A 27,952-nucleotide genomic window follows, 5' to 3' on the forward strand; every position below is an offset into this window, starting at 1 on the left:
TCATATGGGCTGCCACGTATACACATTACATGATTTAAACATTTTTACTAAGTTTATGCATACAATAAACAAAAACGTTAGTTCATGCACACTATAACTTTTTGAGCATAGTTTGTTTCATTCCGGCGTACTAAACCCTATTTAATTAGTTTACAGCTGCATCCATGGAGGCACAAATTAACCCGACCTCATTTTGAGCCCATATTTTAAAGGCACAAACCAACTGGGTTGGATCAGTGGTTGGAATCTTTGCCTTTGAAAATAAAGGTTATGGGTTTGGTCTCCATGTCCAGCAAGGCTGAAGGTCTTTTTCTACATTTAGTAGAACCTGGAAGCAGCCTCTCTACCTTTTGTAGGGGTAAAACTGTCTACATATCAACTTCCCCCACACACTGTCGAATATGGTATTAGGACACAAAACCCGTAGAAGACGATATTGTGAGTCAATTTACTTTCTTTTCTATTTTAGAGGCATCATTTTGTTTTTTATAATGTTAGTTATTATTTAAAAAATTACTCCGCATTATATATTTTAATTCGACAAAATTCAATACAACATAAAATATTTACATAAAGTAAATCTTACCGACCAAAAGTATATGGAACACTTAACTACTTGAACTTAAAATAGAACGATTAATATATGGATTTATGTTAAAGAACAACACATGTGTTTACAAAGATATACTATAGAATATGTCGGTTAGACTAAGGAGTAAAGAATACTCAGGCCTAGGCGGAGAGTATTAGGGGGGGTCAAATCGGCCAAGGTGGGTATTCGGAATAATCAAACGACTCGGGTCAACTTATCAGCTTCCTAGCTGATAGCGAGTACTCAAATTTAAAAGGGAAATCGAGGAGTATTCGCTCGACTCGGAGAGTTTTACAACAATGCATTAAATTGAATGACTTAAAATTAAAAGGAAAAGTGTAATTGAATAACATGAAAATTGACATGTGTCAACAATAGAAGATAGTATAGAGTAAGGTTTTTAGATTCAGAAAAATGTTAAATGTAGTTTTTAAGGTTGTAAACATTCATAAAAAAAATTTTGTACATTTCATATCAAAAGTCCATCCTGAATTTTATGGTAAGTGTATAACTATTTAATTCACATTAATTAACTCCGGCTTTTAAAATTGCGTTCAGCAATACTCTTTATCATAATATTTGGGTGATGAACTTTTTGTATAAAAAACATAATTTTTGTATAAAGATTATTATACTAACGACAAACTCTATGGTTATTTATCAATTTCCATAAAATAATTAGACATAGATAGAAGTATGGTTGAAGTTACAGCATCATACAAAATCTAGGCGATGGGCCACAAGACCGATATACTTTGTGACCTTTTGGAAGTTATGGTTCACAGGTCTAGATATCATTTGGATTTTCCCTTAATTTTGTTAAGATTTCAGATCTTGTTAATTTTATAGTAATTAATGGAGTAAAAGCGAAGATTTTATGTAACTCGTGATATCTTAATGTACCTACCTCTTTATTTTATGATGATGATGGAACTTGCGATAAACTACAAAGTACAAATGCATAAATTAACCCTCCCCTATATGAACAACGTATGAATTGAAGATGCCAAACAAATACGGTTAATTATGAATGTAAATCAAATGCCCCAAAACAGCAAGTAATTAAAGATAATCAAGCACATGCAAGGCACAAAGCATTTAGCCAGAAAAAAATCTTTCAAAATGAAAGTAAAAAACACACGACATCAAAAGTCAAAACAATCCAAACCAAAAACATTATCCAGTTTCTATACATCAACAAAACAGCTAAGACAACACCTAGACTTCTCAAAAACTAACAGTGACCAAAAACATCAAACTAGAGCAAACAAAACCCAAACAATATCTAGCCAACACAAATTGAAGTCAAACAACTCTGAACAACAAAACAACACAAACTAGGAGGAAAAAACAATAAGAATAATTGTAGGCAACAATAAATTAAACATGAAACCCGCTAGTAAAACAACACAAGAGCAACATCAAAAGGTAACTATAGAGAGGCAACTTTCATTGCATATGTGAACAAATAATTTCCTTAACATGGTTACGAATAATACTTAACATCCTCGAGCTAAAAAACCAAAAGTGAACAATTGAAAGATTAATAAAAAAGCTTGATATAGCTTTTACAATTCATAATGCTTTTCATTTCTATTGTCATTAATAGGTTAGGCTATGTTTTTTTTTCACTCTTTCTATAATCTTCGTATTTAATGTCTCGAAAAAAGTATAGTGGTCAGTTCCAAGGCCAGGTTATCAAAGAAGCAGCGTGGATGACACGTTCGTAAATAATCATTGATTATGCGGGCAATAACTAATTTTGAAGGGCTAATGACATGAGCTCTTATTTTATTTAAGAGTTGAGGTCAAATTAAAAAAAAAAAAAATCAAGTTAACCGTTGTTTAGCAGGGGCCTATAGCCTCCACCTTTACAAGGCTAAATCCATTTTAGAAGAGATGATATAAAAATGGCCATAGGCACACCAAAATCAGATATACTCAACAATCTTTTGAAATATAACATCAAGAAGTTTGGAATCAACTTAAAAACAAAAAGAGGAGCATGATCAAAAATTAGTGGGTGTTGAAAAACTTAGACAAAAAGATGCAAGCAAATGAATGGTTGTGAAACGTTTGAGTGAGAAGACGAATTTTACCTATTGAACTAGTTAACTGGTCATCCAAGTATCATCCGTATACAAATTTTGAAAGTTTCTTGAATATGTAGAGCAATAAAAAAGTTTGTAATACGACTATATAAAAAAAAAACGTTTGACGTTCGATGGTCTTAATCAACAACACCCAATATATAGTGTCTTTCATTAAGGGAGATTCTCTTTATGTAAAATGAAATCCCTTTCCATTATAATTCTCCTAAAATGGTATAGTACATTAGTACTATTATTTCTTTAGAGTCTAAATAACATGTTCGGTGATATGTTGCAATCAAATGCGTGGGGCATAATTAGCACCCACTTTTTATCTATTTATTTGATCCCAAATAGGTGAAAGTTTCCTGTATACAAAGCTTTATAGCATCATATATATATATAAATGTTGAGGGTGGGTCATATTTCCGATGCCCGTTATTGCACCTCAAAATGGACGTTTTATCCTTTTTAGATCTTATATATAAACTTATACGAGTATATGAAAAGGCGTTGTCGAATGGATCAATTCAAATCATATGTCGTCTCTAATACCTTTTCGATCTTTTACATACACAGAAGCACTAAATTTGATATTTTGGTATATAGAACCATCAATAAGACTATAAGTCTATAACACCAATAATTGGTGTTATTTTTTAGATTTTTACTGCAACGCCAAATAATTCAACCGGCAATCTGCATTGTATGCACCAAATGTAGCATCAAACTGGTGTCAAAGAAGAATTTTTACTGAACCAAATTTGGTTTTCATTCCAATTTATACATCAAATGTTTACCTCAATCTATTTATTTTTCGCCTTCATTTTGCCTAAATAAAATATGTCAAACCCTTGGGACCTTCTTCAACCCTCAGATATGATGAGTCTAGATCGAGATGCCAAAAACTACGCCAATAAGAGATTTTGGATTTAAAGTTTCAACTAATTATATAATTAAAAAAAATAAATGATTGTGTAAGTTTGTAAAGATAAAATACATTCAAATTTAAATTTGGTGCACCACCAAATTTGATGTAAAATGTCCAAAAACTTGTTGTATCAAAAATTACAAACTAGGTGTATTAATTGGAGATGAATTTTGTTATACCAAAACATCAAATTTATGCTTTATTATCGAGTTCAAGTTTAAAAGGAAAAAAAAAAAGATTGATGTGATAGGAATTGGGCTAAATAACAACTAAAAAATTACTTGATCCCATAGATTTTAACGGTTGGGCTAAACTGTAATAGACAATAGAAATGGTTCTCTAGGTTTCTGTTAATTGGATAAAGAGTAAGGGTCATGTCGAATGAGACCATACGGCCCAACAGAAGAAATCAATAAGTTAATAAAGCCCAGAAAAGTATACTTGTGGTACGTCATACAAACTTATCAGATCTAACAATAGAGAATTGTTATGGGCTTATTTGCCTATTGGTTGTCTTCCCTTATTATTTGTCTACTCCTCTATCATCATGACTCTGATAACAAATTTTTTTGTCCATTATGGATTATAAACAGTAGACATTCAATTCAAATATAAACTAACTTTTACTAATATATAAATTAATTAAGTTGCGTTTGATAACATGATATCGTTGAACGATTCTAAAAACTTAATGATTCAAAGATTCTGAATAAATTTGGTACCGAATGAAAAAATATGCTTGATAAATGTTTGAAATAAGTAATCTGAATGATTGAAAATTACCACTTTAACTTTTTGTATACGTGCTCACTTAAATAAGTTTGGTAAATGTGTTTTCTATCTATATCTATAATCCTTTATAAAACATATTGGACTCCCTATTTTAGGAAATTCAGCAACTTTTTCAATATCTCATATTGCCCCTAATTCACACATTACTTCTAATTCTATATTTATAAACACAATCATATAATCACACTACCAAGATAGATACAGTCACTTTTTTCTCTTCTTCTTATTTAGACACACACATATCGATTCCTACTCATTATTTTGTATTATAATCACCGTTTAACCGATACAACGCACAGACACCAACCCCTCGTATATATAATGCACACAAAGAAACATTGAACACATAATAATGTAAATAAACTACACAAAATATTCCCTTACATTAATATCCTTTAAAATTCACCAAACATAATAATGAACAATATATAATTTGAAGCACTTGAATATAGTTGATTAACAATTTGATCATGTAGATTCGACGTTGATTAACAATAAAACCATGTTCTTTTTCAAGCATTTTTCCATGCTTGCATCCTCAGGCTATTACCATATTGTCTATTTTGGCTCACCAAACATGCTTCAAAAAAAGTGTTTTAAATGAGAAAAAAATAGTGAGTAGATATAGATACCTTTGTAAACATGAAATAAGCCGATAGAAGGATTGGAGAAAAAAAGGAAGGAGTCCAAGAAATATTCTGATGAAAAAAGGGGGTGTTAAAGAAGGGTATTAAGGTAAGGTTAAGATGAAAGTACTTGATTTTCAATTTGATCATGTAGATTCGACGTTGATTAACAATAAAACCATGTTCTTTTTCAAGCATTTTTCCATGCTTGCATCCTCAGGCTATTACCATGTTGTCCATTTTGGCTCACCAAACATGCTTCAAGAAAAGTGTTTTAAATGGGAAAAAAAATAGTGAGTAGATATAGATACCTTTGTGAACATGAAATGAGCAGGGGGTGTTAAATAAGGGTATTAGGGTAAGGTTAGGATAATGAATAGTTAAGAGAGGCATTGAGTGTGGAATGGTTGAGTATCTTTTTCCTCCTCATTCAATGTACAAAAAGCCTAAACAAACATGTAGAATACCAACCGATTCATCATTTGATGTTGAACCATTCTATTCAGTGGGAATCAAACACAACTTTAAATCTTTATTTTCATTCTTGAAAACTGACGATCTCAGGTGGCGTTTAGTTAGGGAAAACACTATTTTTTTCTTTTTTTTACAAGAAAGCATGGAATACAAAAAACGCGATAAAATCATTGTTTTCAAAAATGTTTTCCAAGAAAACAAAAAATTGAAAATTTTTGTTTTCTTGGAAAACAGAAAACAATGTTTTTCACTTTCAATTTTCCTTTTTAAAATTTTTAAAACTTCAAATATATTAACTCTTTCTAACACCCCCGCTGTTTTAGTCAAAAATTACCCAAGATAATCTACGATGAAGACTTAGATCAATTATGTAACCAAACTTTCGTTCGTGAGGTTAAGGGCTTGTAAACTATGTTTAGATTCAAATATGCGTTAAATACAAGATCTCGATGAAAGATTATGTCGACTAAACAAGGAGTGAAGACCAAATGAATTCGCAAACTATAGATGATAATAACATAATATAATGGTAATTATATAATAGATATAGTAATTTTCAAGATAAAAGTAAAGATCTAGTAAATAATACGATAAAAGTAAAGATTAAAGAGCAAGAACTTAACACCGAGATTTGTTGACAAAGAAAAACCCTTAATCCTTTAAGGATTTCCGGCATAAAAACCCTGGGAGGAAACAATCGTCCATGTCTTTGTTCTCTTATTAATGATTGTTAAATGTTTACAAAAGGTAGAATTCGGTTGATCGACGTATCTAAATGTGAAGGGAAATAGCGAGAGCAGTGTGTGTGAATACAAGTGAGTAGTATGCAGTAAATAAAAAAGCGATCTCCTAAGATCGTTCAACTTCATTCATTATATAGACCTAAGATGTCACTAACTATGCGAGATTGTAGGGATCTTCTAGGTCTTTGTTGATTGAACGTTGGAGCGTATCTTGACCAGTCAAGTGAACTTTGAAGATATTCCCCTCATACTGAAATCAACTTGAAGTCCGATTATATTGGTAGACTAAGTCTTCTTTGCATGTTGAAGTTTTATCCCATGTGTGAAATCCATTTTTTACCATTAATGGTATTCTTCTCAGCTTTATATCGAATATTCTGGAATCTGCATGCTTATCTCATGTAGAAACAATAATAGTATATGAAACATAACGTTAGCAAAATATTAACAAGTCATCAGAATATCCATCTATGTCAAGATCTTGGACCTTTAAGATATTGGTACTTGAAATTTTACCCATAACACCCGCAACTTCCCTCCTCGCCCCTTGCGCCCAACGTCATCACCCCCCGCCCCAACCTCCCACTAAACCAAGTATTAAGAATATTTTTTCTAATCTTTATTATTTTCTAGAGATGGCAACCTCTATCCATTTCCAAAAAAATTAGAAATGAAAAAGTAGAAAACATTTTTCATAACTAAACACGCCGTTAAATTTCCTATCACATATCCTATAAAATCAATAGTTTTCGCGTATTATTTTCATTTTTCTTTCCTCATTAACGTTATAACTGACTATCATCCAAAGTCATTGTCATTGGTTCATAAAGCCAAATATCGTCGTCCCTATCATACTCCTGAACCCTTTGAATTTTAATTTAATTATTGATTGTCTTTGACCTTGAATTTCCAGGCATACATGTAATTTAAGAAAAAAAAGTAGAATATAATGTCGTCCAAAAAAAAAAATTGAGATAATATTTACCGTAATACATAGTATTAGGGCTTGTTTGAAAAATTATATATTGCATTAATAGAATTACTTTTATTTTGATACTTATTTTATTGTATAGCCTAAATGGTTTTGAAAGATTGCAGTGATGAACAAAGTTGACATTGATTTATAGTATTTTTCTTCTCTTATCTAAATTCTTATCTATGAATCTGTATTTAAAAAAAGATGAAATTTGAAGATATATATTGGCCTAATACTGATGGATAGAACTGTGTGATATAAGGGCGCATTTGGTTCACAGATTATGATGGAATCTGATGGAATTGGAATTAAATTTAATCAATTAAATTTAATTCCGTGGTATGTTTGGTAGTCAAAAGATGATGAAATTTCATTCCATTTGATGAAATCTCCATTACTTGGGATTATTGGATGGAATTTCATTCTTTCATTCTCTTGATATTTAAGAAAACAAAAAACATTCAATCAAATTTCGTTCATTCGAAATCTAATTTCTTTGACAGACTACATTCCTTACAAAAATATTCTATGAACCAAACGCGCCCTAAGTATTGATATGACTCTAAAAGGGGATGGAGTGGTGTTCAGCAAACCCATTCATTGAGTTTGCACCGGGCAGTAACACCGCCGCTGGTGTTAAACTGAAGGATAAAAAGTGTGAATTTTGGCGAACTTCACCCGATAGGTAGGAATGAGCGGGGGTTGTGGCCGGGGGCTATGAATGGCTAAAAACATGGTTGTTTCTTTTTTTCTGTTTATATATATGTATCTATATATATGTAAAATAAAAATAAGAAGAAAAAAGAAACAAAACTAAAAGAGAATATGTTTTATCTTAGTTGACATTTATAAGAGCTTTTGTTACATTATATTTTTGATTATATGTCATTTTTTATTAAATTGTTATATTTGAGTTGTCATGTGTTATATCAATAATGATTTTCTAATGACTTTTATTTTCTATTAGTTTTTTTATTATGTATCTTTTCTCTTTTTAAGATATATATTACTAGGTGGGTTGGCCAGGTTATCCTTTAAATCCACTATGTGGGCTTTGGAGGTGGGTTTTCCTAAGGTCTTGGGCTCGAGTCTTAGGTTTTCTCATCTTAAGGTATTTTCTATGAGGTTTGGGTTGGAAGTCCAGCAAATCGCTGGTTAAAACTGTCTTCAGCACGTCTAAATTAAAACTAACTTAAAAAATTATATATATATGGGAAAAGAGAATATAAGGGTGTCCGACACCTAAGCTTAGGTGTGGAACACCTAACATACTAATATTTTATTATTTCTTGTTTAATGAATAAATGCATGGACCCCCATGATTTTTATGTATTAAAAAAATAATATGTAAGTGTTTCACACCTAAACTTAGATACCCGACAGCCTTATATTATATATATATGCTAGCTATCTAAAAACTTTATATTTATATGAAATTTATATTTAATTTTGTTATTACATATCATCTTTATTATATACATGCATATAAAATTAAATATCTAAATCTATGATGATTTTTAATGATTTTTTTAATTTTATTTTAGTATATATATATATAAACAATATTGCAATTCATAATAAAAACAATATTGCAATTTATTTTTATATACATCTTTATATTTAACTAATTGGGGATAAATGAGACTTATTTGTTATTAGTTTTTGTTATAAGTTTTTCACACATTATTCGAATCATTTATTGTTATTTACTCTTACTTTTGCATCTAATTAAAATGTTCGCTTAATCTCAAATTCGAAACTATTATTTTTATGATTATCTTCATTTCCATACGCTCATATCATTTATGGTTAATTACTCTTCTTTTTACAGCTAACTAAATTGTTCACTTAATTACAAGTTTTTATTAAAATGTTTTAATTAAAGACAATTGACTTATTTTCAATATACCTTTTCTTATAAATAAATATTTTTAAAGTAAGATGGGCCCAAAATTTTTATACAGAAAAATAGATAATATTCGTAAATCGTTATGCTTTCGAGCGGATTGGTAGGGAGTTTTCTTCTCATTGAATATTTGAAATAGACATTTATATTTCAAGATAGCTCTCTAGCACGGAACCGATTAAGAGAACGTATGCTATACCTCTCGTTATCGTATTACGAAATTCAACTTAAAAAAAAAAAAAAAATGTTAACTCAAAAAATCTAGGGAATTAATTCTGTTTCCATAGACCTTTTCCCATCTCTTTTAAAAGACACTTTATTTTCACTTTCTTCACTTGTCACTCTCAAATCCCCCCCTTTCATTTTAGTAGTTGGTGTCTGCTAATCTGGTCTCTTAAAAAATAATGCCCCAAAACGAGGCTGCCGCTGCCATTGACCCCATCGTCGGTGGCACCTTTTCCCGGTTACTTTTCTCTGACCTCGATGACGTCACTCCCTCGGCTGGCCATCACTTCACATTTTCTTCTGATAAACAAGATGTAAAACCACCTAAAATGTTGTGCTTTGCCACAGATAATTATAACTACTCTCAGAATTCCGTCACTGATGACTCATCATCGCCGTCATCAACCACCAACAGCACCATCACCTCTTTATCTTCTAATTCCAATGTATTTTTTTTTTATATACATTTTACAAAAAAAAAAAAAGAAGTGCTAATACTTGTTAGTATTTAAATCATTTTTTTCTATCTAAAAATGATATATACACAACAAAAGTTAGTCATGCACACATGTTTTGTAGATATATTATATTTATAATATTTTTGCTATTATATGCCCATTTTAATCATGATATATACTTTTTGTTGTTTTCTTTCTTTAATTAATTAGTTTATTTTTGTTTTTTTTTGTAGATGAAAAGAAATATGGGGTGTGACATTTACCAAACGATTACTTTGCCCACTAATGTAACACCCATTGACGGTGGCGCTACGGCAGCTCCGGTGAAGACCATCCGTCGCAACAATAAAAAGGCAAAAGTTGAAAACATGCTTCCGGCAAGCCATGCAAAGGTCTCATCATTATAACATTAATGTATATTAGTACTATTTACTCTTATATGTTTTTTATTTTTAAATTAATAAATACAAAAAGTTGACCGATACAAAACATTAACTTCATGGGGTTATATTTTATTACAATATGGTTTTATTTTATTGTAATATTGATTTTTTTTTTTTTGTATGCTTTTATTTTGGTCTTATTGTAAATTACAGGTGAAGAAGGAGAAGCTTGGGGAAAGAATAGCAGCCCTGCAACAGATAGTGTCACCTTATGGCAAGGTTAAATTGTTTTTAATATATTTGTTTTATTTAGTTAAATTAATTAATTAACGTATAATATCGATAAAACAAAATTTGGTAAAATATATTTTTAGTGTCATAAGAATGTGTGTGTGATTGGGGTTTGGGATAACTTCAGACCCCACAGTATGGATGTTTGAGTGACTTCGTAAAAATCGTCATTTGTCTACTTTGACCAGAAGTCAAAAAACTTTAATTCACTGTTTTGGATTATTAGCTGATAGTAATTGATTTTATATATCTTTAGTTTCAAAAATAAAAATAAAGTTTAAGTAGCATAATCTTAATCTTAATCTTAATATATACTATAAGACAGTTGAACTAATGACTAATTAACCAATCACATCGTTCGATTTCATCAAATTGACTTTTGATGATGTTATCATTTAGATAAACTACAAATAAAAAATCCTAATAATCATTATCCAAATATATTATTATATTAATATTTATATTAATTTATAGAAAAAGTCTCATTAATTTACACTTTTTTATTTTCCATCAATAATTTACACTTTTTAGCCCTGAATACTTCATTTATATTCATTTTTAGCCATCAACTTGAGAGAATTTTTTAAAATTTACAATCATTTAATTAAATAAAAAAAATTTAACATATGAAATATTTTTTACAAAAAATAACTTGAAAACCTAATGACTTATTAACAAATATTAGAAGAGTCCTAATTGTTATCAAAGAATGTAAAAACAATCCTAATTGTTATCATATTATCATAGAACAAGCGATTGAAAATAAACATATGCGTGTTATGAACGCGCATCATGATTAAATACATATATACTTGAATGCCAAGTACATGATCACAAATATGTTTATACTTTAATTCTTAATTATTTTTTCTTATAATATCACATTATGAGTACATCTGTTTCAAAATATTTTATAATGGAGAAATTATTATATATAGCATGTGCCTTATGGAATGACTACGGCAAACAATTCCATCAATATGTCTAGGCTAATAATGACAGTGAGGAACCTAACCTATGATTATTGTACTACAACTTGCAAAATATAACACTTAAAACCGTGTTTTTTTAAAATTGTAAGCTTTTATGACTTAAATGTATAGAGATCTTATTAATACCGTAAATCTCGTGTCCAGTGTTGGACACGGGTCTAAAATCTAGTAATTTTAATATTGTTCTATGGATTATGCAACACATGTATAAATGTCATCAAATAGTAATTAATTAATTTTAGACACTTAAATTTGAGCCAAATATATAATGATATGAGCTAATATGTATTGAAGTTTTGTTTAGTTATATTGAAAGTTGCGTCTATGTTTATATGAGACTTTTCTGTACTTTTTATTGTTGAGTAAATAGGATTTGAACATGGGTTCCAAATCTTTTTTCCCGATACACCTCTCAATCTTTCATTGTGTACTAAAGTTAATTTGTACATTGTGTGTACTGCATGCTTTAAAGAGTGTATCTAGATAAAAAGGAGGTGAAACATGAGCTTTTGATTTGAACCCATAAAATTTTGATTAATTTAAAAAGAAGTATATATCATTATACCTTTATTATTAATAGATAAACATCATTTTCCTATATATAGATAGGGTCTGGCCAAAACATGGCGGAGAACCGTGAGAGTCACTAGTTTCCTGCCTCTTTTTTTTGTGTGGCTTTTTAATTATTGATTTTTTTTTTCTGTTTTTTATTTTCCTTTAACAAAAACCCATTCCAAAAAAAAATTTAAAAAATTATATTTTTTTTGGGTAAAAAATCATATGGGTTACGTGTTGAAAAACGTATAGACACGGTACGGACATTGCCTTCATTCGTTCTAAAAGGGTTGTCACCAAACGCAGAATGATATGGATTTGATCGGCGATGGTCCAAGGGATGGTGACGCTTTTATACAGTACGAGCGTAACCCTTAACTCTAAGAGCCAAGTCTTTAGAGATTTTTTTTAGTGTTTTTCACGGTTCTCACTTGATCACTTCACTGTAATATATATATATATATATATATATATATATATATATATATATATATGGGAAAAGTGAATATAAGGCTGTTCGACACCTAAGATTAGATGTGGAACCCTCACATACTAATTTTTTAATATTTGTTGAATTTTAATTAAATCACATGATCCCCTGATTTTTATGGATTAAAAAAAATATGTGAGTGTTCTATACCTAAGCTTAACTACCTAACAACCTTATATTCCTATCCCCTTTTATATATATATATATATATATATATAGGAAAATTGATATATACATCTAAAATATCACGCTACAAAAAAGTTTCATTTTATTCACACTTTTAATTAGTGTGTACAATTTATAAAATTATTTCACGTTTGTGTAGAGGATATTAAACTAAAAAATTCGCATCTTTAAGTGTGTAGAAATAAGTATAATAGACTCCAAGTCCACACTTAAAAATGTGTAAAATTTTATTTACACTAAAAAGTGCGGACTTTTAAAAGTCTATCACTTTAAATGTGAATTTTCATATTTAATTTGTAACGCTACTTTTATCCTCGCTAACAATCAATTTGTCACACAATTAAGTGTGAATATATGATCAAAAATGTGTGAACAAATAACTTGTATTTGTAGTGAGATCAGTCTAATATCTTTAGAATAACTTAATATTTGGTAAATTTATATGATGAAATTAAAGGAGGAAATTAAAGTTGTTAAAAAGATTATTAACTCATGTTTTCAAATGTTCATTTTCAAATATTAAGAGGATTATTAAGCTCATTTGTTAAGAGTATTTAGAATATATCATTTCTCATATATATAGCTCAAGAATTTTATAATTTACGGAGTAAATACAAACCTAATGGTTCGGTAAAGTACCTAAAAAGTATATCTTGGCTTTTATGTTAACTGCTGATAAAGTTACAATACTCCAATAATTTCTACTTAAGAACAGTCCAAATTTGTCCTTAACAAGAAACGTATCTTGGTTTTGTTTTATTTTTTTTCCCCTTTTGTTTTGTTAATATAAATTGTAGCAAAAAAATACATACAGAGTGTATATCTTAAAGGTAGAATTTCATATTTCCCCACCCTATATAAAAAACGAAAAAGACACATCTAATATGTTGGTCTTTGTCTTGGATTGTCATTTCCGGTGTATATCTTCTTTTGGTGTGAATGACTGAATACTGTTTCTTTGACTTTTTACACAATATAATACGAGTATATGCCATATGCCATAGTGCCATACTATAGAAATATAGAGATCATAGACCCCTGAACTAGACAGTTTTAATTTGGTTAGTTTTTGATCAGGAGATATTACTCGTGGTAAACTAGCCGGTTCGGTTTATAAGATTGTGTACGTAGCACGTGTTCTACATGACTATATGAACCATACACATGAGTCCGTGATTAGCTAATTAAGTAACGTTGTTTCATGTGAGAAGTGGTGAACATATCAAGAATATGTAATTTTGTGGGAACACGTGGGGTCAATGTGCACGAGTATCAAATACTTTCTCAAAATTAGATTTTGGTAGATCAAATAAATTTTTTTTGGTATATTTAACAAACCCCTTTTATATTTGACTATATATTCTATTAGTGTTAGTATATGAATCTCACATGTCAATTAGACGTGTACAAAAATAGAACGTATACAATAGTTTTTATCATATTACATACGGGTTTTTACAATCTGTTGGTTATATTAATCTTTGTATACGTTTATATATATGGTGGTGTATTTGACATATTACAGACAGACACCGCATCAGTGTTACACGAGGCATTCGGTTATATAAAGTTTCTTCACGAACAAGTGCATGTCTTGTGTTCTCCGTACTTAAAGCGTCTCCCAACAACCCATATTGTGAGTATCCCTCTACTACTTGCAACTTCAATCCTTTTTCTTTCTTATACCATGTATTTTGTAGTTAACATGTTTTTCCACCTTGCTTTTTTCTTAATTTATAATGTTTCATGCATTGTAATTTGATTTAGTTAAGATATGACTTCAAGGTCCATATCTTACAAAAATTTTGGGGTTTGATGTTGGACCATAAGTTTTCTTCTGTGGGTGATAGAACTCGAAGAATGTATGGAGATGAACGGGTGAGCTAATGGCCCGTTAGTGACCCTATTTGCTGTTATGATAAAATGTCTAGAAAAATGTTTATCGTTTTTATGAAGAGATTTATATTTGTTTTTTATTTTTTTATTTACACTCCCAATAAGAGTTTGTCAAATCACTTACAATGTCTCCATCCAATCCACTACAAATGTGTCATGTCACATCTCTCTACCATCACCATCAAAAATTGCTAAAAGTTTCAAAAACTGCAGAGTACCAAAAAGGTATTCGTTGGTGTTGCGTCGCACAATATCATACATGTAGATTTACCCTTTATTATAAAAACTTCATATTGAAAAGTGTATGAAATATTATATATAAAAGCGTGCAGCAATCCAAACGATTATAAGAATTTTTATAGTTATACGTGTTTGGAGAAATTTTTCACCCTTAGAGTATATATATATATATAAGTTTGTTATATTTAAAATCATGAAAATTAATTTGTAATACCAAATTTTTTTCACTCAAGATGGAGCGTGAAGTAATAAGGTCTAAATTATTACTCGTATAATGTATTACTTTCAAATGTATTAACTTTAATGTATGATTATTCTTAATGAATAAGTTATTTGCGATTAATTAAATTTCTGTACATTTGTATATTATTACAATTTATTCTGTTTAATTTCTACGAATTTTATAGTTTTTCACAATATTTTTACAAGTATGAATGTATGAGTATGGAAGACGAATATCTTTGATGTAATGAATATACAATCAAACTTTCTTTAAAAATAATATAAAATTAACAATAAATCGTTGAATTTGGACGGACAGGAAGGGCAAGAAGATGGAGGTGGACAGAGGAAAAGGGGTCTCAAGAACCGGGGTTTATGCCTGGTCCCTGTTGAGGGCACCCTCCATGTGGCAGAAAGCAATGGTGCTGATATGTGGTCAAATGCAATGGGCAATCGCCATGGTGCTTCGCTGCACTAAACCCACCTGCCAGGCGTCAAGAAAACTTTAGGCAGTATAACTGTATATCATGTCTTTTTTTTTTTTTTTTTTTTTTACTTTTATATCCTTTTTGGGATGGGATGGGATGTATTTTTGGTTCTTTGAAGGTCTTCTTTTGAGTTTAGGGGATATGAAAGATTGTTGGCTAGTTCCTTTGGCGGGGGTCCTTTTGGTGTAGGCTCGGATATATAAATCAAAGTTAATTAAAGATCTGATATTCAACCATTGGAATGCATTATACATTCTGGAATCGTAAAACTAAAACACCTATTATTAAAACTGTAAAAACTTAAAATTATGTATTAGATCGCATATGAATGATTACATAATAAGAGTTCATATGAGAACAAAAGAATAATAAAAAATATGTGAATATATGTATAACTTGACATGTTTATATATGAATGAATTTATTCACTTATATCATCCATATATATGAATTTGTTATTTGTACCATCCATATATGGAGTACACTTTCCTGTTATCATAAGAATAAACTTGGTTTATTTGTACCATCCATATATGAAGTACACTTTCGTGTTATCATAAGAATAAACTTGGTTTATCACCACTACTAGTCTTAATACCCGTACGATGTACGATAGCTATATAGATTGTATCATAAATAAATTAGAATACGCCTCATAAATGATTCGTGAGTTTGAAATAATATATGGTTAAGTAAATCGGTGATCGAAGTTATATTATAATCAACATTAATGATAAATACAATATATGTTTAGTCACAGTTTTGGATTTACCTAAAATATTTATATCTACATCAAAATCTGAACTTGTAAGCATAATGGATGAGAACAAATAACTTTGTAATTTCGGATGGTAAACTCAAAATTTTGAAGTATTCATGTTAATAACTTAATATAATTAATATAAGTAATAAGAGTTAAAAAATTGAGAAATATATATATATATATATATATATATATATATATATATAGTGAAAAGTTATTTTGAGAACCTTTTTTTTTGCGAGAACCTTTGAGAACTTTTCAAATCAAACTCAACCGATGATTATTCTTTACATGAAAATTGTTTTTTGATTGTTTTCTGAATAACTTATGTATAATTTTGAAGTTTATAATTGTGTAGAGGCATGGATTATCATCCGTTATACAATTATGTGGAGATTTGGATTCTTGATCACATGTGCAAAAATATTGCTATGATTACATGTGATCGACTTGCATACATGTGATCATAGCAATATTCGTGCACATGTGATCAAGAATCCAAATCTCCACATAATTGTATAACGGATGATAATCCATGCCTCCACACAATTATAAACTTCAAAATTACACATAAGTTATTCAGAAAACAGTCAAAAAACAATTTTCATGTAAAGAACAATCATCGGTTGGGCATGATTTGAAAAGTTCTCAAAGGTTCTCGCAAAAAAAAAGGGTTCTCAAAATAACTTTACCCTATATATATATATATATATTATTAATGACGAAAAGATCAATCAAATAAGGTTATAATGTCTTTTGTGTTAATAAGTCAAGAGTTAGAGTTTAATTCTAATTCTAACAAGGAAATTGAATTTATATATAACTAAAAAAAGCTGATTTAACACAATAAAGAAATTAAAAGGACATGTGTCGATCAAGGAATATGTCACGTGTAGTTTCAAGAACATATCAATCATGTTTTAGTTTATTGGTAGATAAATAACTATATATACACCTGGAATCATCATTATCAAACTCATCCACAACAATCGGATTTAAAGGTTCTTTCGTGATATGTCCTAGACGGTTGTATGGCGCAGACACCTTTCAAGTATAGATATGTATATCAGAATATGTATGTATATATGTGAATGCTAGGCTAAACTACTCGCCACCGCCGTTGTCACCATCACCCGTCCTCACCACAGCCGCCTCCGCTGTCACTGCTACCTCCACATGCCACTAGAATCCGTCACCGCCGCCATTACACCGCCGATCGCAAGGGCACAACTCAAGCAGTGGCGGAGCCAGTAGGGGGCTGGCCGGTGCTTAGCCCCTGCCACATTTAAGGTTATGTTCATGGTATGCATAAAGAAAAGGGTTTTGCAACTGAGCCTCCCCCAATCTTTTGTAGTTTGATTGATCTTTGAGCTTTTGTAGATGAAAATGAGTAACATTCTATTAGTTAATTGGTGTTTTCAAGTTTGAGAAGATGAGGTGAATTGGAGAAGATGATAGATTATTTTCAGAGAGAGAGACAGTGTGTGAGAGGGGGTGTAGGTTTAGGAAAGAAAATGGTGTAAGATAACGGGAGTTTAGAGAGTTGGAATTTGGGATGGTACATTGGTACTTGTTATTGAACTTTCAACGAATGTTGTAAACAAAGGTTTTAAAGGCTGGCGTGTTAAAGGTGGTCTGCCATTACGTTATGTGTTTTGTAGGGTAGATTTAAAAGGTCTAAAAAAAAGTAAAAAAATAATTAAAAAAAATTACCCTCACAACAAAAAACCTTGGGTGGAACAGTATCATATTTTCATTATTTTGCTTTACTAGGGGTTGAACTTGGCATAACGACTCAACCCAAACAAACAAATTGAAAAAGGGAATAAAGACTTTCCCTGATTTCAATTTCATTTCATTTCTCACACAAAACAAACAGGGATAACAACTTCCGCGCCAAAAAAAAAACAAAAAAACATGAGTTTGGATCATAATACAAAATCAGGTTCCAGTTCAAAAAGAAGCTTCAATTCAACAACAAATGGTAATAATAAAAAAAATAAGAAAAGTAAAAAAGAAGGGGATGGACAAAAAACCCTAGGAATGGCTTGGGGTTTTAATTCTCTATCCAATAATTCTCGATCATCTTTTCGCAGTTCGCCCTTTACTGATATGGGCAGGTATAATTTAGTATATAAGTTTTTCTTATATATAATATGCTATATTGTTGTATATAAAAGTCATGTAATGATTTGAAACTTAGGTTATTTAGTTATAGGGAGAATTGTTTAAATGAATTGAGACTTTAGTTTTAGAAAATGCATGGAACAACTTATATGATTTAAAACTGTGACTTGCGGTGTTCATCTGTGGGGCCATGTGGTCACATGGTGGGGGTACCGGTCGATTTATGATCAATTGAGCTTATTGCTTATTTATACCAATTAGCTCAAGTTGATAAGCCGTAAGAAATGAGGTTCTTAGCGTTTGAAAATTTTAATAAGCTGGCAAGCTTAAAAAAAAAGTTAATTCAAAACAACCCTTTAGTTATAGGTGTGTTATTTTCTATATTTGTCCATGATGATAGTGTAATTAATGATGAAGTTTTCTTGGATTTAGTTATATGGCAGTGAAAAACAGGAAACTGCATGAGCAGTTTGACGCCGAAGCTTCAAGCTCGTCTCACGGTGGTTCTGGTTCCAAAAAACCTGTTTTTTATGGTGTTTCTATTTTTGTTGATGGATACACCATCCCTTCTAGCCAGGTTTGCATTTGTTTTGGTGACTTAGTAATTAGATTTCCATCATGTGAATTATTTGGTGAAATTTCTCTTTGATCATAGTTAAAAACTTTCAGGAGTTACGTGGTTTCATGTTAAAGCATGGAGGTCGCTTTGAAAATTACTTTTCGAGCAAGCGTGTTACTCATATAATATGTAGTAATCTTCCTAACAGCAAAGTCAAGAACTTGAGGTCCATAACTTTTTCTTTAAGTTTATTGTGTTGCTGTTTAGTCTTTGAAATTGATGGTTGTTATCATTGGTAATAATTGTTATAGGTCCTTCAGTCGTGGGCTCCCAGTAGTGAAGCCTGCATGGGTCTTGGATTCTGTTGCAGCTAATAAGCTGTTAAGCTGTAAGTTTGACTAGTTTGTTTTATCTCATAAGCTTTCTTACAATGTTTGAGAAGAAAGTTACTTCATCGTCTTTTTAATGTATAGGGGTTCCATACCAACTTGACCAGGTAGCTAGTGAAGCGAATAACCAACCCAAGTTGTCAGCTTTTCTAGGTTTGAGAAACAAGTTGGTATCGGGTGACTCTGTAGATACTAATATATCCAAAGTAAGTGAATCAGCAGAAGATGTGAAGCAACCTAATCAAGAATCTGAATATTTTGTGCGTGATAGCTGTGATGAAGCAGAAGTTGAGGACCCAACTTGCAGTAATAATTGCGAAAAGGAATCTGCTGAAATAAACGAGGTCATAGCAGATACTTCTGCTGTAGAAATGCATTCCAAGTGTAGTCTTTGTCAACCTTCTGCATCTGAAGGCAGCCGATGTTCGGATATTCAAAATATTAAGGAATCGTTATCAATGGTTCCGGTTTCTTCTAACAAGGGCCATTCAGCTTCAATGGACCCGAATTTTGTTGAGACTTACTTCAAGGTGAAGAGGGTGATATGATATTGGCGAATTTAGTTGTTACATATAATGTTAGTTCTTATTGGTGTTTGGTGTCACAGAACTCTAGACTGCATTTCATAGGCACTTGGAGGAATCGGTATCGGAAACGCTTTCCCACCTCATCTGATAGGTTAAGGCCTTCGAGCTCGATTAGTGCTTCATCTACATGTCAGAGAAATACCATTATTCACGTCGACATGGTAATTCTGACGTTCTTCACGGGTTTTCTATGTTAATTTCATCTAGTTTGATTTATATATAAATTGAATAGTTTTAGGTCTAACTTTTGGAACAGGTCTTTCTACTCTATGTCTAAATTTTTATACATATAATGACTGATAGTATGATGTACTTCCCAGGATTGTTTTTTTGTGTCGGTTGTAATCAGAAAACGCCCTGAATTGTGGGATAAACCAGTTGCTGTTTGCCATTCTGATAATCCTCGTGGTACTTCTGAAATTTCGTCAGCAAATTACCCTGCTCGAGATCATGGTTAGACATTTTGTTTGGTTGGTCTATGTAATGTAATCTGCCAATCCTTGTGAGCCCTTAGTAGTGTAATGTGTGTTTGTAGGAGTAAGAGCGGGAATCTTTGTTAGAGATGCCAAAGCACTTTGTCCTCAACTTCTTATTATTCCTTATGACTTTAATGCTTATGAGGAGGTATATTTTTTCAGTGTTCCTTTGAATACTAATATATGGATATTATATGTGTTTAATGCTAAGTTGAATTGTATCTCAGGTGGCTGATCAGTTTTATAGCATATTACATAAGCGCTGCAACAAGGTGCAGGCTATGAGTTGTGATGAAGCAATTTTAGATATTACAGAGATGGAGGTGGATGATCCTGAACTCTTAGCTTCACAGATACGGAAGGAGATACTTGATACCACAGGATGCACCGCAAGTGCTGGAATATCTGACAATATGCTTATGGCCCGACTAGCTACTAGAAGTGCCAAACCAGACGGTCAGTGCTACCTTCCTCATGAGAAGGTGTGTTTTCATCTTGATCATGTTTTGATGCCCCATAGTATTGTGTCAGGTTTATTGCCTAATTACACAAGCTAGTTTTCTTCATGTCCCTTAGGTGACAACATACTTTTTATTGGCCTTATAAAACAACTTACTCTTATTGTTTGTATCTATTGTAACAATTCGTTAAAAAGGCCCCATTAAGCTGCTGATGTCGCTAATGACGTGCTGATATGGCTTACACATGTTGACATGGAAATTACACTAAAGTTTTTTGTCCCTTATGTGACAATCTACTTTTCATTCTGTACTTTATGTGACAACTTTTCGAGAAAAATTTGTAGGCCTTGCTGCTCTTTAAATTTCTTTGCCCATATGATTCAGTCATCGTTATTGCATGGGTCACTAATAAAGGGTTATTTCAGGTGAATGATTTTTTAAAGCAACTCCCGATTAAGGCACTCCCAGGTATTGGCCGTGCTTTAGAGGAGAAATTGAAAGGGAAACATGTTAAAACTTGTGAAGAGTTACGCATGATATCAAAGGTTTCTATGTCCTATATAATTAAATCTTCATGTGAAAATTGTTTTATTAATACTTGCCATTTTGCCTGTAATTCTGGATTTTGCTATGTACAATATGCTTTTTAATATTGTGGATTGTATCTTCTTTTGATATTTGAGTGGTTTTCTTTCGTCTTTGTGGTCTTTTTTTAGGAATCTCTTCAGAAGAATTTTGGTAAGAAAACTGGTGATATGTTATGGAATTATTGTAGGGGGATAGATAACCGTCTTGTTGGCATGATTCAGGTATTACAATCATCTTAGCTCATTATTCTTTAAAAAACGATTGGACATGCATAGTTACTAATAATCTTGACATGTCTAAGATGCATATTTCATGTTTTACAGAACAATGAACTGTCTACTTTCATCATTAACATTTAAGTAAAATTACTTGTTATTTATAGAATTAATTGATCTGCATATTCATTAGTTTCTGATGCTCATTTATATTTTCAGGAAACCAAGTCTGTAGGTGCTGATGTAAATTGGGGAGTAAGGTTCAAAGACATCAAAGATGTTAGTAAACATCTCAAAAGTCTTAAGTTTGATAGTTTTATGATAAGATATATTACACATAAAGTTTTAAATGTCTTTTCAACATGATTTGAACAAAATTTATGGTATCTCTGGATGTTGATTATGAGAAGAACAAGTTATAAAAAGCTGATTTTCTACTAGTGTTATTTTTTAAGGACGTTCTTGTGAAAACCAAGAGAGTCATCTGATTTTGGAGAAAACTATAAGCCAAAGGGCTTATTTTATCTTTGTTATAGATAGAATAAAAGAGAACATACCATTGAGCATTTTCTGATTTCAGAGCCAGGTGTTGCTTTCGAGTCTATGCAAGGAGGTCTCTTTGCGTCTACATGGATGTGGTGTACGAGGACGGACAATCACACTTAAGGTTTGTTTCCTTCAAATTCTCATGGTTACATAAAATTTGATGCTAGCATTGAATTTTAGCTAAGAGGATACATATGAAACCGACATATAGACCATACAACTGGTCAAGAAATGAAGCTTTTATCTTGAATATGCTAAGGAACAATAAGTCAATAACACATGTGAACATGCAAATGTAGGTTAAAAAGAGAAAGACTGATGAAGAACCAGTGAAGTACATGGGCTGTGGGGACTGTGACAATCTCAGTCATTCATTGACGGTAGCTACTGAGTACTGGTTGGTATTATTTTTTTCATATCTGGACTCCATATTCTGACTTGAGAACATGTTGTTTCATCAGGTTCCGATGGCTACCGATGATGTGGATGTTCTTCAGAGGATAACTAAACAGCTTTTCAGTCATTTTAATGTCGGTATGACAGTTTGGCTAATTGGGTTTTTTATATATTCTTCTATTAATTGGTTGCAAATTAGAAGCGTTTCACTGGTGTCTAGGAATATTCAGGGAAATTTATGCTTGATATATATGAACTCTTAGAAGCGTTTCACCAGTGTCTAGGAATATTCAGGGAAATTTATGATTGATATATAATTATATATGAACTCTTCTTGCAGATGTTCAAGAGATACGAGGAGTTGGCCTGCATGTCACAAAACTTGAAAACTCAGATATGAATAAGCAAGGTACTCTTGCTGGTAGCAGCCTTATTTCTTTTACCGAGGATTACCCTTTTTGTAGAGTAGTAAAAGTTACCCTTTTGGTTGAGTAATTTTAGACTTACAAAGCATATCAGCTAATTAGCATATCAATGTGTCGTACTTGACGACTGATGGTGGAACTTAGAATTTTATTAGATCTATACCATTTGATGTTTTCTTTAATACGCTAACTGCGCATTGTTTTCTTATTATGTGGTTGTGACTTGTGAAGGGAATGAGATGGGCTCTATACGCTCTTGGCTTGTATCTGCTTCAGCTATAGAGAAAGGAAATGAAGGTACTTCCTTATTTGCTTGTAATGTTACAGAACATTTAAACTTGATTATGCATGTGACGTAGATTTTATGTTTGTAAGTGCAACCTAGGAGGGGGGGGGGGGGGGGGGGAGGTGAATAGGTTGTACCCGATTTTTAACTTGGTTTACAAAACTTTTTGATTAACAATCAATCTTAACATACTAGTTACAAAACTTGCATGATTTGAACAACAAAGAAGTTAACCCTTGTAGCTATAACAACCAATTGAATCCTTGAGAAGCAAATATGATAACAAGATAATGAACAATAATAAGAAGATAAGGGTAAAAAGTATATCACCACATGAACACCACGATATATAGTGGTTGGGGTCGGATGTTAACTAATCCGCCTTAATCCACTTCTCGATACACAATCGAGATTTTGTAGCACTATCTTTCTCCAAAACCGGTAGAGAGTCCGCAATACAATCTTGACACTTCAAGATGAGCCAACAATTCCTAACCACTAGGAATTTACCAAGTCTTGACACTTCAAGACACACCAATGATTCCTAACCACTAGGAAACCTTCAATTCTTGACACTTCAAGAATTTTCCCAACTCTAACCACTAGAGTTTAGTATACACCCAATGATCTTGACACTTCAAGATACAATCAATTCTCTAGCCACTAGAGATTACACCCAAGGATTCTTGACACTTCAAGAATTTATCTAATCCCTAACCACTAGAGATTACAAACAATGGATTCTTGACACTTCAAGAATCAAGCCAAACTCTAACCACTAGAGTTTGGTTACTCTCACAATCACACTCACTAGTGTAATTTAATACAAATTTGTAGGCTCAATATTACACCAATATTATCCTCACTACAAATTTGAACCCTCTTGCTAATGATAAAGATTTGAGATATGAATGAATGTTAACAATGATTTATTCTGAATATGAGCTCAAGAGGTTAGTTGCAAAAGTCACTAAGTCTTCATTTTATACCCATAAAGCACTTTGTAGCCGTTTGACCCGGACGACTCTTAACTGAGGTCGTCCTCCAGGGCACAAGAGCCGTGTCTTACCTGGAAATCTACAAAAAGCCTTGATTTTCTCCCATGCACTCTCCACTACAACAATAACTTACCTAAACCAATATTACCTTCAAAATACAAAGAGAGAAATAGTGGAAGATGCTTACCAATTGAGGATGGATGGGGATTGAGAAAATCACAAGATGTGTTATGGAAATGAAACAAAATCCCACTAACTTCAAATACAAATCTGATATATACAAGTTCTTGACCAATTTTTACCATTCCAACAATCTTGACTTTTATTGACCTTCAACACTTAGAAAAAATTTGGCCTCCAAATTTTGGTGAAAAATCAAAGTGTTTAGATTTGTAATTTGACACTTGAAAATACCTTAGGATGATAAAATGAGACTTAGTATCAAGTATCAGGTCATGAACATAAGTAACGAACACTAGGATGATAAAGAGCCGTGCTCTGAGGCCGTCCTCCAAAACAAGAGCCATGCTGGACAGATTACGACGAAGTGCTACTTTAAACTCCAACTTGATGCTTTCATCGTCTTAGGTTCGGAAAAGCGTATGTAAGCCCAAATCATTATTAATACCATTTTACACATTTCATATATTTTATGGCACGCCACATAATGATTGACGCTATAGATAGTGCTACATTGCGTCTTTATTAATCGTTATTAAGAAGGATGTTGAAGCATGTAAGAATATACGTATGATCAATTATATTTAACACTTACTTTCATGTGGTATGTTCTCAATCATCATCAAAACTAAGGAGTGCATTATAAATGTTATAAATCTATTAAACCATGTATGCACCAACAATGTCTATTTTACAATTTGGAGTGCTTGTTATTCCACAGCTGAGATTTACTATTTAAGTTAGTTTCGTAGTCCATAGGTGAAGTTTCACTTTTCACGTCTCAAGCCACAAGCTTGTTAACAGTGCACAATGTTTGTAGATACAATGGAGCAGGCTGCTCAACACCTTCATCAGTCAAGAAGCAATTCATCTATGGGTGCTGATATGTCCAATCCGGAATCCAATCGCGGTGTTGATATGCCACCCTTGAGCGATCTTGATTCAGAAGTTCTTGAGAGTCTTCCTCCTGATATTCTTTCAGAAATGAATGATTTGTATGGTGGGAAATTAAAAAGCTTCATGTCAAAGCTCAAGTCTGAAAGTATTGGCGTCGGTACTTCATCTCTTATTCCTGAAAATGCTGAAGGTAAATTGCGAACCCACATAATTGCAGACAATCTAATATAGGTGGCAAAAGGTTGCGTCATGTAAGGGGAAAAGTGACTTCATGCAAACATCTGATTTTTGGTATGGGTCCAAAAAGTCCAGATCAGGTTTGGTTGATCCAAAACACCTTTGTCTAAAATTGTGGAAGTTTGTTCTATTACAAATAGTTATTTAGTCAAATATATTCACAAAACTGAACTATTTCAGAAATAAAGCTATTTGTTTTGAATACTATGATATCTGACATGTCCAGCCCATTTGATTCATCTTGTTTTAAGAAAATTCTTACGATCTATCTCTTTATGTTTTCATGAGTTAACAAGTCGAAATTGCAACTTCCAGAGCTTAACATAGGTGTTGGTATTTGAAGGGGTTAGAGCACATCCTGAACCAGGAATGCTGGACAATGACGGTGCCGCTCCAACTTCACAATATGTCGGTGTGATGCCATCGTCTTTGAGTGAAGTAGATGCATCAGTGTTACAACAACTCCCTGAAGAAATAAGGGATGACATACTTGACCACCTTCCTGCACATAGGAACCAAGAAGCTCCTCAGGGGTTGGACCATCTTCCAGTTCAGTCTGAACTAATGGATGTCAGTTCAAGCAACCAGCTTTGGGCTGGAAACCCACCACAGTGGGTGGAGAAGTTCAAATCCAGTGATTCTCAAATATTGAGATATTTTTCAGATATATATAACGGGTTAGGGTCAATCCGTGATTTATCTTCAGTGTTGCTAAGAAGCGTTTCCACAATGGTGATATGTAATGGTGGAAGTACCTTAGACTGTGATGATACCATTGGTTGCTTGTGTGAGCTTCTGAAGCAATACATACAACTGAAAGTAGAATCTGACCTTGAAGAGATACACAAGTGTTATCGTCTTTTAAAAAGGTACATATCCAACCCTTATAGTTGCATATCTTTGTATTTTTTTTTACCATTTGATTGACTGGATTTATATTTCCATTGGTTTTGGCTTCAGGTTGAGTGCCAAGTCTAAACTTTTCTTACAAGTCTACAACACAAGCATGCCACACCTTCAGGTAATGTTTTAAAATCCATGTCTTATAATATTATTTCAATGATTGTTAATCAACGCTTCTTTCTTCTCACAAGTATTTTTTTTCCTGATCTATCTATAGATGACTGTCAGCGAGAAATATGGTGGAAACCTCCTCATCTAAGCTCGTAAATATTATGTTTAAGGATCATGGATATAGGATGCATAACATGATGCAACTTCATACAACAGTAAATAGTTATTAGTGGTCTTTTGTCCGCCAGAAGATGGTTAGTTATTCTTTATTTTTTCTAAAAGTTTTCTTTAAAAAAAAAATCTAATTCTGTATAATATATATATATATATATAAACGAACCCGTATAGGCATATCGAAGTGTATCTATTATCTAATCCGTTAGCTATATGCGACAATATGGCATAAGCAGATTATATCACTCTTGTTTAAACTAGCATTGTACCCGATAAGGGATTGATGATGTAAATTAATTAATCGAGGGTAAAGTGGTAATTTTGCATCTAACACTTTTATGAGAGAGAAAGTGATAATTATTATAAGATAGTATAGATAAACTTGATTCTGGAACTTCTATGCCGACATATATATATCGGTTATATATCAGGTATTTGGAATGGTTTGTTTTACTTTCAGAAGTCATGTTTAGTTTCTATTAGCAAATATATTATCATATTTTACAAGGGGATAATTTATGCACTTAGTAATTGCGTTCTCTTCTATGGCTACTGACTCGAGCAGTGACCACACTAATTCAATTTCTCTCATTTGGAACCAAACCCTACCTTGAAAAGATGATATATGCTCATGGCTCATTGTTGTGGGTTTTATTTGAACTCTACCAGATGCCTTTCTTGTGACTAGTATCAAGAGATGGCGGTTCACATGTTCATTCACCATTGGATCACACATAATTTATGCAAGTGTATCTCTCTCATGGTGGGAGATCCAACAGCCAGCTGCTCTCAACAACTTGGCGGATAATATTCAACATGACAACCCACTTTTGACTCGTCGTTTCTGGAGAAATCAAGGTGTATTTGAACTTTTGGAGTGATCGGATTGAGGGAGTTTTGACCCCATAAAAAGCTAGGCCAGAAACTTTAGGTTACATTGTAATACTTTCGTTGGTGATATGGTATCCGTCTAGCTAGAGATAGAAAATCTTGTGTAAATTGTAACCAGTAACTGTGATATAATTTCATACGGACCCTGCACTTAGTAATGGCCTTTTGTGTTGGTTCTTAGTTAAGT

The 27,952-nt window shown here is 32.1% G+C and overlaps 2 protein-coding genes across 2 annotated transcripts; both read left to right on the forward strand.

The window, feature by feature from the left end:
• The first annotated feature begins 9,534 nt into the window (after positions 1 to 9,534).
• LOC122590636 (transcription factor bHLH113-like) lies at positions 9,535 to 15,546 on the forward strand. Its single transcript, XM_043762813.1, has 5 exons — positions 9,535 to 9,801; positions 10,047 to 10,205; positions 10,410 to 10,475; positions 14,236 to 14,346; positions 15,388 to 15,546. The coding sequence occupies exons 1-5, from the start codon at positions 9,535 to 9,537 to the stop codon at positions 15,544 to 15,546; spliced, it is 762 nt and encodes a 253-aa protein (XP_043618748.1).
• Positions 15,547 to 18,168: 2,622 nt separating this feature from the next.
• Positions 18,169 to 27,919, forward strand: LOC122592814 (DNA repair protein REV1). Its single transcript, XM_043765128.1, has 22 exons — positions 18,169 to 18,439; positions 18,879 to 19,023; positions 19,116 to 19,231; positions 19,317 to 19,393; positions 19,479 to 19,924; positions 20,002 to 20,142; positions 20,302 to 20,434; positions 20,517 to 20,605; positions 20,685 to 20,939; positions 21,344 to 21,463; positions 21,635 to 21,727; positions 21,941 to 22,000; positions 22,302 to 22,388; positions 22,567 to 22,647; positions 22,729 to 22,801; positions 23,004 to 23,072; positions 23,320 to 23,385; positions 25,373 to 25,639; positions 26,030 to 26,555; positions 26,647 to 26,707; positions 26,807 to 26,954; positions 27,544 to 27,919. Exons 1-21 carry the CDS (start codon positions 18,237 to 18,239, stop codon positions 26,846 to 26,848), a joined length of 3,150 nt encoding a protein of 1,049 aa, XP_043621063.1. The 5' UTR covers positions 18,169 to 18,236; the 3' UTR covers positions 26,849 to 26,954; positions 27,544 to 27,919.
• Positions 27,920 to 27,952: the final 33 nt, after the last annotated feature.

This window comes from Erigeron canadensis, chromosome 3, assembly GCF_010389155.1.
Source record: "Erigeron canadensis isolate Cc75 chromosome 3, C_canadensis_v1, whole genome shotgun sequence".
Lineage (NCBI taxonomy): Eukaryota > Viridiplantae > Streptophyta > Magnoliopsida > Asterales > Asteraceae > Erigeron > Erigeron canadensis.

Bases quoted from the DNA above. Each gene is read 5' to 3' on its own strand.
- LOC122590636 (XM_043762813.1), top strand. From the start codon at position 9,535: ATGCCCCAAAACGAGGCTGCCGCTGCCATTGACCCCATCGTCGGTGGC. The intron at 9,802-10,046 runs GTATTTTTTTTT...TTTTTTTTGTAG, and splicing joins CTTTATCTTCTAATTCCAAT to ATGAAAAGAAATATGGGGTG. The intron at 10,476-14,235 runs GTTAAATTGTTT...GACATATTACAG, and splicing joins TAGTGTCACCTTATGGCAAG to ACAGACACCGCATCAGTGTT.
- LOC122592814 (XM_043765128.1), top strand. From the start codon at position 18,237: ATGAGTTTGGATCATAATACAAAATCAGGTTCCAGTTCAAAAAGAAGC. The intron at 19,024-19,115 runs GTTTGCATTTGT...AAAAACTTTCAG, and splicing joins ACACCATCCCTTCTAGCCAG to GAGTTACGTGGTTTCATGTT. The intron at 20,606-20,684 runs GTATATTTTTTC...ATTGTATCTCAG, and splicing joins ACTTTAATGCTTATGAGGAG to GTGGCTGATCAGTTTTATAG.